At 34.7% G+C, this 15,788-nt stretch overlaps 1 protein-coding gene across 2 annotated transcripts in view; it reads left to right on the forward strand.

The window, feature by feature from the left end:
- The window catches only part of STAG1 (STAG1 cohesin complex component), a 400,795-nt gene that overhangs the window by 115,266 nt on the left and 269,741 nt on the right, over positions 1 to 15,788 (forward strand). For both annotated transcript variants that reach the window (XM_037061224.1, XM_037061225.1), the window contains exon 4: positions 11,199 to 11,363. In XM_037061224.1, the coding sequence (XP_036917119.1) occupies positions 11,199 to 11,363 (165 nt within the window). The remainder of the gene's footprint in view (positions 1 to 11,198; positions 11,364 to 15,788) is intronic.

The following is a 15,788-nucleotide window of genomic DNA, read 5'->3' on the forward strand; positions in this document are numbered from 1 at the left end:
TCCCTTCCCCCATATCACATCTGTTGTGGGGGAAGGGGGGAGGACAGCTTATGTATCTTTCTGATATTTCCCAGACACCTTGAGTTCTGGACCCCATTCCAAATCCCTATTTGGGGCCCCTCTCTTGGCTGCACCATGTATCATGCATGTTTCTCTTGTAAATAAATGGTAGTCTCTGAGAAAGCATGGAAGTGATTAACATGGAATGTGAGGTATAATCAGTAATGATTTTTCTGCTTTTTAGATGCAACTCCAGTTTCTTGTGAGTTCCTATGTGTGTACTTTGGTAACATTAGCTTGGGATTTGGGGCCAATCTCATGACATATTTTCATTCACACGTGATTGAGAAGTTTAGAAGATCTCCAGGGATTCTTACATTGAAGGTTATTTTTGTTCTGAATACATGAATCATTAAATTTAAGGCAGCTTAAGTTCCTAGAGACAATAGTATGGATGTGTCAAGGAATTTAAGGCTTATGCTCTTCCACATTAATTTTATAATGTGGTTTGTCATTAGCAATTTTTATTCTATTTTTTAAAGTGTTTTATAGAATATTTTATTTTCTTTTTATAGGAGGCATAACAGTATAATGAACCTTTTATGTAACCATTACCCAGCTATACTAATTACCAAGTCATGGCCAATCTTGTTTTATCTCTCTTTCCATTCTTTCCTTCCTATGTCATTTTGAAGGTCATCCTAGACATCATTCCATCTGTAACTATTTCAGCATGTACTACTAAAAGATAAAAACCTTAATTTCTCTCTCCCTCTTTTTAACATCACCCCAGTATCATTATCATGTCCCAAGGTAACAATATTATTAACATCACCAAATAACCAGTTTAACTAATTTAAAGTTTATAATCATTTCATAAATATTATTGCTTGAAATATAGTTTGTTGGTTTGAATTATGACACAAATAGGACCTACCTATCAGTTGATGATTATGTAATTTAATCAGTTATATGTTCTTTGTGGTGACTTAGGATCTTTTTTTTAAATGTGTTTGCTGTTCCATCAGTATTTATCTTTTTGGCAGTTTTTAATTAGCTTCAGTGAAACTTCATATTCTTTACTTTTGTAGGACAATCTTTTTTTAAAAAGGGGATGGAGTAGTGAGTTCTACCATTTTCACTATAGTTGGTTTTATTCTCCACCTTTATTTAAAGGAAAAAATTATAGAGGAAAAGACATACATTGTAATCATTCTTTATAATACTGATTAATTTTATTAATACTTCACATGGCTCTCTACACTTATACCTGACCCCGGTCTGTGTCTTGATCTTGGAAACAACACTTCCTGAGTTTCTCCTCTAGGCTTTGCACTGAGCTGGTTCTCTTTGTGCCATTTAATCCTCACAGCAATACTATGAAATAGGTCCTTTTTCTTTTCATTTAAGTATTTCATATAGTCTGTTTTTTAAAATTTCTATTACATTTTTCTATAACATTTAGTTCCCTTATATTCCCCCACAGTCATCACATTGTTGTCCGTGTTCAGGAGTCCTTCCATTTTTGCTCAATTCCTGTACCCCCTACCATCACCCCTCCCACCTTAGCTGTTACCCTGCTCTATATCTGTAAGTCTGTCTCTGTTTTCCTTGTTAGTTTAGTTTGTTCATTAGATTCCACATATGAGTGAAATCATATGGTATTTGTCTTTCTTTAATTGACTTATTTCACTTAGCATAATGTTCTCTAGGTCTACCCATACGGTCACAAAGAGTAAAATTTTTCTTCTTTTTTATAGCTGAATGGTATTCCATTGTGTAAATGTCCCATAGTTGTTTTAACCACTCATCTACTGATGGACACTTAGGCTGCTTCCTACTTTGGTGATTGTAAATAACACTGCAATGAACATAGGTGTGCTTACGTTCTTTTGAATTAATGTTTTGGGTTCTTTCTGAAATATTGCTGGACATGAAACCTCTAGGTCAAAAGGTAGATTCATTTGTAATTTCCTGAGGTTATCTCCATACTGCTTTCCACAGTTGTCTGCGCAAACCTGCATTCTTACCAACAGTGCAAAAGGGTTCCCCTTTCTCCACATTGTCTTGTCTTTTAAAGCTTCTAGCACATTCAGATTACAGTGTATCTTATACAGAGCTTTGCGATAGAGTAATTTTGAATAGTTAAATTTTCTTATACTGCAGTGCTAACTTGTACTTAAAACTGTTTACCAGAAATGTAGGTACATACTAAATTAATTAGTATGTAGTTATAGTACAGCATCTGTCCTGAGGATTAATCAAAACTGACAATAGATTGCAACATTTGTATAAAGGTTCAGTGAAGAATATGTATCTTTGTGACTGAGCATATTGTCCATGAAATTCATTATGTAATGTGTTGAAGCAGGCTTCGTTTCAGGTACATAGTTTTGTTTTTCTACAGGTATTCATTAACAGCTTTTTCCCTCTGCTGTTCCTTTTGAATTAGCTACAGCAATGAACACATGACCCTAGTGTTCCCATCATTAACCTTGTGGTCCAAAGAAACCTTTCTTACACTATTGTTTATGAGAAAGGAAGTACAAGTATTTCTTCTTCACCACTAATTGACAAAATTGTATTAGGATGTTGAAAAATAAACCTTAAATGCTATAACCTCTTTGAAAGTTGTGTTGTGCTACATGCAAGGATCAGCATTTTTACTTGTGTAGTACATAGTAACTGCATGATGAATGAAGAAATAAATGTAATGTATGAATGAAGAAAATCTGTTTCCTAATACCTTGGATTCTGTAGATTTAATCAATTTGAGTTTGCTCATAATTACTCAGGTTATATGTATTTGGTGGTAATACCACAATTGTGTCACTTGGGCACAAATTCTGAAAGGTAGAATAAGTGAGACTCCTTTAGTCAAAACATAGAAACTAGACATGACCGCTAGGTTGAGGCAAATATTCTAGAAGAGTTCCACTAACTATTAATAGATAAAAGATTTCCTACACTTGATCTTAGCAAAAAGGCCAAGAAACGATAGATGAAAGATTTCCTAAGTGGGGAGTTGTCGGGGTAGATGGAGTATGCTGATTTTGTTCCTCCAAGGAGAATCTATCTCTAGGATCAGTAAGCATTTAAAGATCTGTGCTGAGCTAGGTCTGTGTAAGAGTTAAGTGTGTATATATTGTGGCAGTCTGTTGTGAAGATCCCACCTAATGGCTTGGGGTTCAAAGATAGGACTTGAGTTTGTGGAGTAAGCTGATAATAGTAGGACAGGACCAGCTCAGGTTAGATTAGATAACTGACTAGATTACAAAGGCATTATTAACCAGCAAATTTAGGCAAAGACTCTGTTCTTAAGGTGGCACAACATGAGAACTGGACCAATGAAGAAAGTTTGACATAAAATCTAATTCAATTCTTTCATTTGAGAGTACCTTGAGTCCTTGTTCAGAAATGGGGCTACAGATGGCCTGACATCTATGTGGCCAGAAAAGTATAGGGAAGGGAGTCTGGCAAATCACAATGAAAGGGTTATGTATGTATTAGTACCCTTTGAAATAACTCACAATTCTTAATTTTTAAGTTTCCACCTACATTTGTGCCTATGCCCGCAATCCCCAATCAAACGTGATTTGAGTGGGATAAGTATAGCATATGTCTGAGAGAAGAATTATTCTCAGGACTGCAAAATTGTACCCCTTGGGTATAAACTAAAGATTAAGTGTATCATTATGATCCTCCCTTCTCCTTACTCCATTTTATTAGTGAACATCAGCTTGCACTTTGTCTGTGTCTTTACTGTATATTACTGTCTGAATCTGTACTAGGAAAATCACTCTTGTGGTAATGGGGATAAAATATAGATAGATAACACCCTAGATGAGATCAGATGGATTTTTATTTTTAATCTGTATTTTTTGCCCACTTTATAACCAGTACTAAAAGGCTTCCATGTATGAGAATTATGCTTTGTTTTGAAACTCTTACAACATAAATGTGTTTATTTATTATTTATTATTTGTCATAGTAAATGATCTGAAACAAAATGTTATGTCCATCAGCTGATAATGGCCAAGTAAATTAACGTAAATCTGTGCAGTGGGACACTGCCTCTTTGAGAAAAGAATAAGACATTTTCTAGGTCTTGGTATAAATTGACTACAAAATATATTAATAGTTAAAGCTGGGTAGTGCACATCTATGCTTAAGTAAGAAAGTGTCATGGATACATGGAAATTGATAGAGTTGTTTCAACTTTTTACATTCTGTTGAAATACACAAAAGATTTAACCAATTTAATCATTTTTAAGTGTACAGTTCAGTGGTATTGAAAACATTCATAATGTTATGCAGTCATTACCATCATCTATGTTAACCTTCATCTTTTAATACTGAAGTTCTATTCCATTTAACATTAACTTCCCACCTCTCTTCCCTCTAGTCTCTGGCTGCTGCCATTCTCCTTTTTGTCTCTATGATTTTGACTAAGTACCTGGTATAAGTGGAATCACACAGAATTTGTCTTTGTGTGATTGACTTATGTCACTTAGCATGGTGTCCCCAAAATTCATCCATGTTGCAGCCTGCAACAGAATTTCCTTCCATTTTAAGACTGAATAACATTCCAGTGTATGCATATGGCACATTTGGACACTTGGATTGCTTCCAGGTTTTAGCTATTGTGAACAATGTTCTATGAACACGGGTATATAAATAGCTTTCAAGACCCTGGTTTGACTTCTTTTGGATATATATGCATATGTGTAAATTGCTGGATCATGTGGTAATTCTATTGTTGATATTTTGAGGAACTGCTATATGGTTAACTACAGTGGCTATACCATTTTACATTCCTAGCAACAAAACACAAGAGTTCTGATTTTTCCAAATCCTTTCCAAGACGTGTTTTCTCTTTTTTTGATAATAGTTATTCTAATAGGTTGAGGTGGCATCTCATTGTTTTGATTTGCATTTCCGTATTGATTAGTGATATTGAGTATCTTCTTATGTGCTTATTGGACATTTGTTTATCTTCTTCGGAGAATGTTTATTCAAGTGAGTCCTTTACCCATTTTGCAATTCATTGTTTGTTTTTTGTTGAAGTTTTATGATTTCTTAGCAGATATATGATTTGCAAATATATTCTCAGTGGGTTGCCTGTTTACTCTTTACCTATTGAGTGACCTTGGCACTTTTGTCAAAAATTATTTAACGATGTATGTGAGGGTTTACTTCTGTGCTCTCTTTTCTACTGGTCTCTGTTTGCCTTTATGTTAGTACCACTCTGTTTTGATTAGTGTAGTTTTGTAGTAAATTTTGGGATCAGTAATTGTGTGTCCTTTAGTGCTGTTTTTTATTTAAGATTATTTTGGCTCTTCCAGGTCCTGTGAAATTTTCTTTTTTTAAAAATATATTTTATTGATTATGTCATTACAGTTGTCCTATTCCCCCCCTTCATTCCTCTCCACCCTGCACACCCCCCTCCCACCATTCCCCCCTTTAGTTTATGTCCACGTGTCTCAAGTTCTTTAGATTCTCTATTTCCCATGCTATTCTTGCCCTCCCCCATCTATTTTCTACCTACCATCTATGCTACTTTTTCTCTGTACCTTTTACCCCCTTCTCCTCCTCCCACTCCCCTGTTGCTAACCCTCCATGTGTTCTCCATTTCTATGGTTCCGCTCCTGATCTAGCTGTCCTCTTGGTTTGCTTTTGTTTTAGGTGTGGTTGTTAATAACAGTGAGTTTGCTGTCCTTTCACTGTTAATATTTTTCATCTTCTTTTTCTTATATAAGTCCCTTTAGCATTTCATATAATAAGGGCTTGGTGATGATGAACTCCCTGAACTTGACCTTATCTGAGAAGCATTTTATTTGCCCCTTCATTCTAAATGAAAGCTTTGCTCGATAGAGCAATCTTGGATGTAAGTCCTTACCTTTCATGACTTGGAATACTTCTTTCCAGCCCCTTCTTGCCTGTAATGTCTCTTTTGAGAAATCCGCTGACAGTCTGATGGGCACTCCTTTGTAGGTGAGTATCCCCTTATCTCTTGCTGCTTCTAGAATTCTCTCCTTCTCTTTAATCTTGGCTAATGTAATGATGATGTGCCTTGGTGTGTTCCTCCTTGGGTCCACCTTCTTTGACTCTCTGAGCTTCCTGGACTTCTTGGAAGTCTATTTCCTTTGCCAGATTGGGGAAGTTCTCCTTTAATATTTGGTCAAATAAGTTTTTCCACTTGTTGCTGTTCCTCTTCCCCTTCTGGTACCCTTATAATTCAGATATTGGAACATTTAAAGATGTCCTGGAGGTTCCTAAGTGCCTCCTCATTTTTTAAAATTCTCATTTCTTCATTCTTTTGTGGTTGGTTGTTTCTTTCTTCCTTCTGGTCCACTTGATTGATTTGAGTCCCAGTTTCCTTTCTATCACTATTGGTTTCCTGTGCACTTCCCTTCATTTCAATTAGTTTAGCCTTCATTTGTTCCTCCAATTGGTGACTAAAATCAACCAGTTCTGTGAGCATCCTGTTCACCAGTGTTTTGAACTCTGCATCTGATAGGTTGGCTATTTCTTGGTCACTTAAAGTTATTGGCTCTTGGGCTTTGAGTTCTTCTTGAGCCATAATGTTTTGGTCTGTTTGCACCTGTTATGTATGAGGGGCAGAGCCCTAGGTGTTCACCAGGGCGGGGAACCTAGTTCGCTGGGTTGTGATGCTGTATGTGGGGGCGGGGTCAAAGAGGAGTAATGGCGGTTCCCTCTGCTGTTTCCTGCCACTGGGGCCTGCAGGGTTCATCTCACTGCTTGCTCCTTCACCTGGTTTATCTGTGCGCACATGTGTGACCTCGGTCAGCCTGCCTCCTTATGCCCTCACTGGGTCTGCCCGGTGCAACCCCACACCTGGGATCTGCCAAACAATGCCTGGGCGCCTGGGTCCCTGGGTCCCTGTGTCGGTCTTCCCGAGTTTTCCTTCACAACCCCGCTCCGCCAGTCACTGGCTCCGCTCCTCTTACCAGTCTGGCTGATACTGGTCTGGCTGAACAGTTCATTGTTGTCGGACTTCCGTATAGTTCAATTTTCTGTGTTTGCTTGCATTTTTGTTACTAAAACTTTGTTGTTTTTAAACTTGGTTGTGCGAGAAGGCACTGTGTTTCCACCTATACCTCCATCTTGGCCAGAAGTCCCAGGTCCTGTGAGATTTTCTGTGAGTTTTAGAATGGGTTTTCCTATTTCTGCAAAGAAAAAGGTCATTGGGACTTTTAATAGAGATTACATTGAATCTGTTGATCACTTTGGGTGGTATTGACATTTTAACAATACTAAGTTTTCCGGTTCGTGTGATTGGGATGGGTTTCCATTTATTTATGTCTTTAAATTTTTTTTTGCATTTGTTTTTATTATGTTTAAATGTCTCTGAAAGGACATATAGGAATGAATCAATTAGTTTCCCCTTAGGAAAGAAGATTTTGACTTGAGGGCCAGGTGGGCAAAGTTTATTGTATAACTTTAATTATCCTTTAAATTTTGAGCCATGTGCATGCAGTAGCTATTCAGTAATGACTAGTAACAGTTTCTTCATATTCTTCATATATGCATGCATACATACACATGTGCATGCATGCACACTACTAAGAAGATGTCTTTATTCCACAGAATGAGCACAAAAACAGGACTTGTTAGGAGGAGCCAGGACTTAGAGTCCAGCTAAACAGAATGAATGTGTGAAATGATTTTCTTTCAGGCAAGTTTAAATTGATCAGTATAGCAGGATTGTGGCCTGTAGATTCATGTGTAGTAGATGATTGAACAGGTAGTAACTGATATCTTTATTTGCCCAGGAATTTTTTGGACTTTAACTTGATGATTATGAGGGTCATAGAAGATCAGAGTTTAAATAAATAAGGATGTGATGGGATTAAATTTTCTATTATAAAGATTACTGTTAATACAGTATTCGAATAGAAAGGCCTTGTCCAACAGATATGTGAGCGACACCTGCAATTTAGTATCTTCTAGTAAGATAACACAAAATGGGTAAAATTAACTTTAATAATATAATTAATTTAACTTTATATGTGATATATTATTTCATCATATGATCAATATAAAATTAGAGTTATTTTATATGCTATTTTTTGTACTAAATCCTCAAAATTTTGTGGATATTTTATATTTATTGCACATGTCATTTTTGACTAGCCATTTTTTTAGCTTCATGAGCCTAGTGGTTTCCATGTTGGACAGTGCAAACAGGAAAATTATCAGGGTCCACTCAGAACACAAAATCCCCACCAGCAATTTGAACAGGAAAAGTTAATGTGAAGAATTTTTAATTATTGAAAAGTCCTTTAGGAATTGCAAATTAGGATGAGATACCATTATATATTTGTTAGAATGTCTGAAGTCCCAAAACCCTACAATACCAACCTCATAGCAAGGATGTAAAGCAGCAGGAACTCTTACTTTTTGCTGGTGGGAAGACAAAATGGTACAGCCACTTTGGAAGATAGTTTGGCAGTTTTGTAGAAAGCTAAATATAGTTTTACCAAATGATTCATCAATTGTCCTCCTGGGTGTTTATACTACTTTGAAAATTATGTCCGTATAAAACCCTGGATATGAATGTGTATAGCAGCTTTATGGCTAATTGCCAAAACTGGTGACTGAGGTATCCATCATTAGGTAAATCAGTGACAAAATATGATATATTTGTACAGTGGAATCTTATTTAGAAATAGAAAGAAACTTATTTACTCACTGAAAGAAAAGGATGACTCTTAAGTGCAAATTGTTAAAGTGTAGGGTGTCTGTCTGAAAGGGATACATACTGTGTAATTCCAGTTATATGACTATCTGTAAAAGACAAAACTATACTGATGATTTTAAAATATTCAGTGTTTGTCAAGGGGAAATGGGAGGTTTGAATGGGTGAAGCACAGACATTTTCTTTAGGTGGTGAAACTTTCCTCTGTGATAACAGAAACATACGTACATGACATAATGCATTTGTCAAAACCCATTGAACTTTACAGAAGAGTAAATTTTATGAATACAGATTGTTTAAAAAGCATACATAAACATATACTGATAAGAATATGTCAGATGGACTAGGAATCAACTGAAGTTCACTCAATGGCCAATGTTGAACAACAAAATAAAAGTGTTGGAATTATAATTCAAAGTAAAAAATAAATGTTGATTAGTTTACATTAGTATAAATGATCGAATGAAAGAATGAGAATAGACAAATTTCTCACACTGAAGGATTCCAAATAATATGTGTAAATATTCCTCCCTCAAGGAGGTGGAATACAGGTCCTCACCCCTTGAATGTGAGTGCATGTAACGACTTTGTTCGAAAGGGTACAGTGTGGAAAATGGGGAAAAAGTAACTACATTGGCGAAACCTGACAAACAACCTCAGCCAACTCATTAAGGTTAACAGTAGTAGTGATTATATGTAGTCTTGATACGAGGAACTTTAAAATAATACTCTCACATCTTTTTTCCTCAAACCCATAATTCAAATCTTGTCTTTAGAAGACCCACAAATAGACCCAGTTGAGAAACACTGTACAAAATACCTTACCAGTAGTTTCTCAGAATTGTCAGGGTCACTCAAAATCACAAAATCAGAACTGCCACAGTTAAGAGGACTTTAAAGCAACTTGATGTAAATGTCATATGGTATTTAGAGTGGAATCCTGGAAAAGAAAAAGGTCACTAGGCATAAATGGAGAAAGTTTCAAGTAAAGACTTTTGTTCAATATTAGTTCATTAATTGTAATAAATGTATTTATACAAATGGTAGGTGTTAATAATAGGGGTGACTAGAAGTGATGTATATCCTCTCTACTGTCTTCACAAATTTTTTTGTAGATCTAAAACTTCTAAACATAATTTAATTAAGCAGTAAACTTGTATATAAATTCAGACATAAAAATGGTTGTAAGGCTGCTTACTGGGAAGAGTAAAAGTACTAAGGACACAGGAGTAGAACATGAAGGTAACAGGTACTTTAGTGGTGAGAGAAGACCTTCCATGCCGTGGTTTGCAGTGTTGCTCCAATGCCCTCCAGTTACAAAGCCTAACATTGTGGCACATGACAAAAGAAATGTTTATAGGGTTCAGCTCCAGCATCAGAAAGTGGGACAAATAAGGGTTAATTTGGAGGTGAGAGGAAATAAATTCATGACTGAATAGGCTGTTACACAAGTAAAGTAGATCACTCAAAAGAGAATATAAATATTGAGAAGAACAGAGGCTCAAGAGAGACCTAAGGTAACACTAAACAGGTAAGGAACATAGGGACAGAAAAGGTATCTGAAATGAAAAGAAATATCATGGTCAGCTGAAACTTTCAAAAAAAGTCTATTATATTTAGCAACATTAATTTCATTAGTGAGTTTGAGGAACCAGCAACCATGATAAGTTTATGTATGAATGGATGAAATTTATGGCAATAATCACAGCAACTGCAAGCAATTTTATCAAATTACCCTTTCCTTTAAAGGTGAAATGTAGATAAGGTGGTACTTAGTGTTGAATCACTATTATTTTTTTAAACTGGGGGTGTGAGACCTGGTTTGGTAGCACCGTTGGTTAGAATGTCATCCCAGTGTGTTGAGGTTGCGGGTTTGATTCCTGCTAAGGGCACAAACAAGAATTAAAAAACTAGAGGCATGAAATGGGATGTTCATTGAAGAATGTAAGCTCTATCGAGGCAGGAATGTTTTCTTTGTTTATTCCCATATTTCCATTACCTAGAATGGTTGTAAATATGTTCAATATATATTTGTTGCGTGACTGGCTGAGAAATAATTGAACACTTCAGTAGAGGGAGAAGTCAAATATGCAGTATTTCCAAAATACTGCATATTTTGGAAATATGCAAAAGTAGTTTTATTGAACAAGTTTTTGAGGAAAGGAGAGTATTGAAGAGGGTATGAAGAAACATATGTCAAGAGAGGGACATTATTAAAATGTTCAGCCTTGGCATTATTGTTGTACAAAATACTAAACCCTTAAACACTTTATTTTCATGCCTTTAATTAACTTACTCTTTGCTGTTTGCACTTTTTATCACTGAAAACAAATTGTAAGCCTTGCTTTGGGCAGGGGTTATGTGTCTTGCCTTCAATAGTGCTAACTACCTTTCACAGGATCAAACATAATTTTAGGGTACTCTGCTTAAAGCATAGTATGCCTACATTTATTTTTTTCTTTATGCTTTTACTCAGTCTACAAATAAGAAACCTCGAAAATCTCCAGGAGAGAAAAGTAGAATTGAAGCTGGAATTAGAGGAACAGGCCGCGGAAGAGCTAATGGGCACCCTCAACAGAATGGCGAAGGGGAGCCTGTCACATTATTTGAAGTGGTGAAACTGGGGAAAAGTGCAATGCAGGTAAATTTTAAGTGTTTTTTTTCTTTCTTTCTTTTTTTTTGTTTTCATTTATCAAGCAATACAGTCAATGATCTACATGGAACCTGTTAGTGTATATATTGATATTTTATGTACTCTTGTTAATTGTGTATTCAAGAAGTTTATCCTGAAAGGTTTTGCTTTGGTTGTTTTGTAGAGTGTCAGGGAAAGGCATTTTGTTTAATATAGTAAGATACACTGTAGAGTACATCGTGCTGAGTAAAATGACTTACATATAATAAAAGCTGCTTAGGAGAATACTTATTGCCTTAATGATATATGTTTTAGAATCTGTCTTAATATAGGTAATGTGTGCATTGAAAGAAGAAAGTGTATAAAAAGCATTCCTAATTAATGAACTAGGAGTAAATGTTTCATGGTTATATTGTGTATGTAATTATTTATAACCTTTTTACTCTCTTATCTTTCTCTTTATTCACTCAACAAATATCATCAACTCTTCTGTAAGAGCACATTTGTATTCATTTTGAAATACTAGAGGCGAACTATGTCATTAAAAGGTATTCAACTGTGTGATGCATAAATATCATATTACTCTCCCTAAAATTGTATTAGTTTATATTTCACCAGAAGTGTGCCTAGCAATGGGATATTTTATATTTAAGATTTTCCAGTTGCATGGGTGAAAATGGTATATTTTAATTTGCATTTTTATTTTTTAACTTGTATATTTGAGTTTGAAACTTAGGTAATTTATGAAACAGATTTAGTTTTAGAGCTAAAGCAAGCAACTTTTTTATTTTTTAGCAAATTTTCTTTGTTTTATACCTGAATTTCCTTTTGAATTCCTTTAGAGTTGAGTGTTTACACTTTTTATGTATTGTTATCAGATTGATGTGTTCATAGGTTTGGAACTGGTGTGGGAAGGAGCTGATAGAGTAGTGAGATGATGCTAGATGGTAAAAGAAATGTTGAATTCTCAGTTATCTAAAGCAATGGGCAACCTGTAAATTATGTAAGTGTAATTTAAAAATAGATTAAGTAACTTTTAGCTATTAAGTGTGACAATTATACTTTAATAGAAAAATTGTTAACAAGCTACAAAAATATTTATTTTTGAGATCTACCTTATCGTATTGGAGATACAAGCCAAAAAATGAAGGAAGTTTATTTTAATGCAAAAATTTTTCAATATAAAACCTTATTTTAGTAGGTATTTGCTTATGTAGATATAGTTTTAATGCATATTATGTTAAAGCTGAATATCAGCTTTTATTTAATATGAACAAAATTTCATCCATATTTGAAAGAAAACAGTGAATAATACAAGCTCTTTCTTTTTGTCCACTATGTTCTTTCTATATTCTTCATTCAGATCAATTTTCCCTAATGCTATTTTATACCATTACTATCTGCTTAAATTATTTGAATCCATATTTTATGAAAGGTAAAGATTAGTAGTCAGCCCTCTGGTACTTTTCATAAAGAGCTTTAAAGTCACTTTTCAATGTTTTTCACTATATGTGTCTGTCCTGAACATGATTTTACTTTATATTTTATTTTTGTATTATATTTCTTATATATAATTATTCATAATATATATTATATATGTATACTCTACATTCTGTATTCATATATAAATACATGAAAGTAACACAATAGATTATAGTATAATGTGAAGTATATTTTTACTAAAATACTGTATTTTTACTTTATATTATATTTTATCTCCTAAGTATCTTCAAATCTATAAATTTCTGTAAATTTTTTTCACTCAACATTCTACTGGGGCCTTTTTCTCCCTGTAAATTTTCCTTATATTTTTACATATTTCTGCACTACTCTCTAATCCGACTGGGTCATTCTTTATTTACCAGTTTGTATTTGAGCTGCTTTATTCTTCAAAATGCAGTATATGTAAGATAACTACTTTAGAATAGTATATTAATTAAAAATGTACTTCTTTGAAGATTTTTTGTATGTTCATCTGAATTGTACATGTGGGAATGTTTTTGTAACATAAATTCTTGAAAGTGTTTTTGAACAACAGAAATGCATGGTTTAAAAACTGATAAAGGTATTTTATTGAAGGTGTGGCGTATTGATTTTACTGTTTACTACCTCCTTATTTCAAATGTAAAGTAATAATAGATAAAATATTAAAAAGATAATACAAGCAAACATCGTTTAGAAATGAACATTTTCTGTGGTTTTTATATAAGAAAAACTACCAAGGGATGAACAGGATTAGGATAGGGAAGTAGTTACTTGTAGCCAAGAGTTTGCAAAAGAAATTGAAGAAAGTTGCTGCTAACTGCATAGGCTAAGGCTTATGTTGAGGGTGATCATGTGTCTCAGATTCCTATTGATACTCCTAATTTATGCATATTCTTCATATAGTTATTAACAGAGATTGCTTTAATACTTAAGGGGTTCCTAGGTTAGATAGTTACTTATATCAAAACTTATGGGATATCAAGGGCTGAGGGAAGGGAGAAAACAGGCATAGGCATAGTCCTTGTAAACAGTATCTGAATTGAAATGTCTGCTTTTTGTGGGTGACTGGGTCTTTAAAAATCCTTAATATTAGAACAGGAAGCACTGAGCCCATATCGTATGCTCTAGTTTTGCAGTGGAATGACAAGGTTGAGCAGAGGCAGTCACAAAAACTTGGAGAAGGAAGAATAGTTAAAATAAATAAGTATACTTAAGATGATAGATAAAAAAAGGAGGATAAACTTAGTAAATTAGTTTTATTGAGGGAAAAAAAACATTAGGTGCCATCAAAGGGAGAATTCAGGATTTGGCATTCATTAGAATGTATCACAGAGAAGTAAAGAAGTAAATATGAAAGAGCAATTGAGGAGCTTTGGTATGGACTGAAGGGTCTCATAATATGCCAGGAGAACAAGTCAGCGGGAATAAGATATCTTCCAAAACATAGTTTTTAATGAGATAATTTGATTTTCAGACACATTTTCTCAGACCCAAGGGTTTGTTCTCAGAAGTTAACAAGATAAGTGAAAATAATTATATAAATATTAACAGTATAGTATAACTACAGAATATTGAGAATTAAAAGAAAATCTTGAAATATTTTATCAAAGAATGTCTGACTCCTACTACAATGCAAGTGATGTTTAAGTATGCAAAATAAGTTCCCCTCCCAAATTACATTACAAGTATTGAAAGGAACTGATAAATAGTTCATGTGATAAATAAGATATATACAGAGTTGAAATATGAATGTTAATGAAAATACTGGGGCCAGCTAAAACACTGCTTGGATAAATATACAGTCTTAAATGTATTACTTATTAGCAAAAGCAGTAGAAACTAGAAAAAAATACAGCAAACTTAAAGTAATTACAAAGAAAGGAATAAAACTGGAAATGGAAACTAAATAGAAAAAGAAATGGTAGAGAAGGGCAACTAAGTAAAAATACTAATCATTTGAGTTCAATGTATTATCAAGGCCTGGAGGTTTTATTTCAAGATTTCAAGGATGGTTTAACATTAGAAAATCTTTGACTGTCCTAAACCAAATAAACATGTTGGGGGGTGGGAGGCACCTATCCTTACCTAAATTGATTCAGAATGTTTAGAAAAATTATTAGATAAAGTGTAGGTGATATTCATGATGAACAGTAACTCTTGGTGAATTTGAAACAAGAGGGAGGGGGGGTTCCTTATATTGGTAATTGTTATCTCCCAAAAAGCTATAGGTTACACCATATAATTTTTAACAGAGACATTTTAACCTATTCCCAAGCAGTAGAGTTTTGACTACTTTTCAGTACTTATTATAAAAGAAAATAGGATATAAGAATTCTGACATTTATAAAAGGCAATAAAAATTATCGATTTCAGAAATTTAGAGATAGACCATAAGCTATCAGAACTAATGAAATGGATATTGAGAGCTTCTTTGGGGGTTCTATCAGGGGAGCGCAGCTACTCGTATACTCTTGATGAAAGATCAGTCCTCTACTCTACTTGGGAAGGTCGTCCTCTTCTACCAAGGGTGCAGCTACGGGAGGAATGCACATGGATCGGTGAGGGAGGAAGGGGGCACCTGCCTAGCCAGCTAGATAAGCAGAATCTACTCTGCAATCAATGGAGTGGCAGATGTCATAGCCAGATAGCGCTCAATCTGGCGGCTGGCAGACCAGGCAGTCCCACATTTGCATGGGATAAACTGGAAGATCAACTGGAGAGAGACAAATTGTGCAACCCAGGGTTCCAGCATGGGAAAATAAAGCTGCAAAACCTCTGACTGAAAAGACCTGGGGAGTTGAGGCAGAGGGAGAAACTCCCAATCTCACAGGATGGTTCATTGGCGAGACCTATAGGATACTAAAATGTACACAAAACTACCCATCTGGGAATCAGCAGCAGAAGGACCCAATTTGCTTATGAGTAGTGGAAGAAGTGACTGAAAGGGGC

Source organism: Sturnira hondurensis, unplaced genomic scaffold (assembly GCF_014824575.4).
Source record: "Sturnira hondurensis isolate 20B ecotype Veracruz unplaced genomic scaffold, ASM1482457v3 Scaffold0013299, whole genome shotgun sequence".
Taxonomy (NCBI): Eukaryota; Metazoa; Chordata; class Mammalia; order Chiroptera; family Phyllostomidae; genus Sturnira; species Sturnira hondurensis.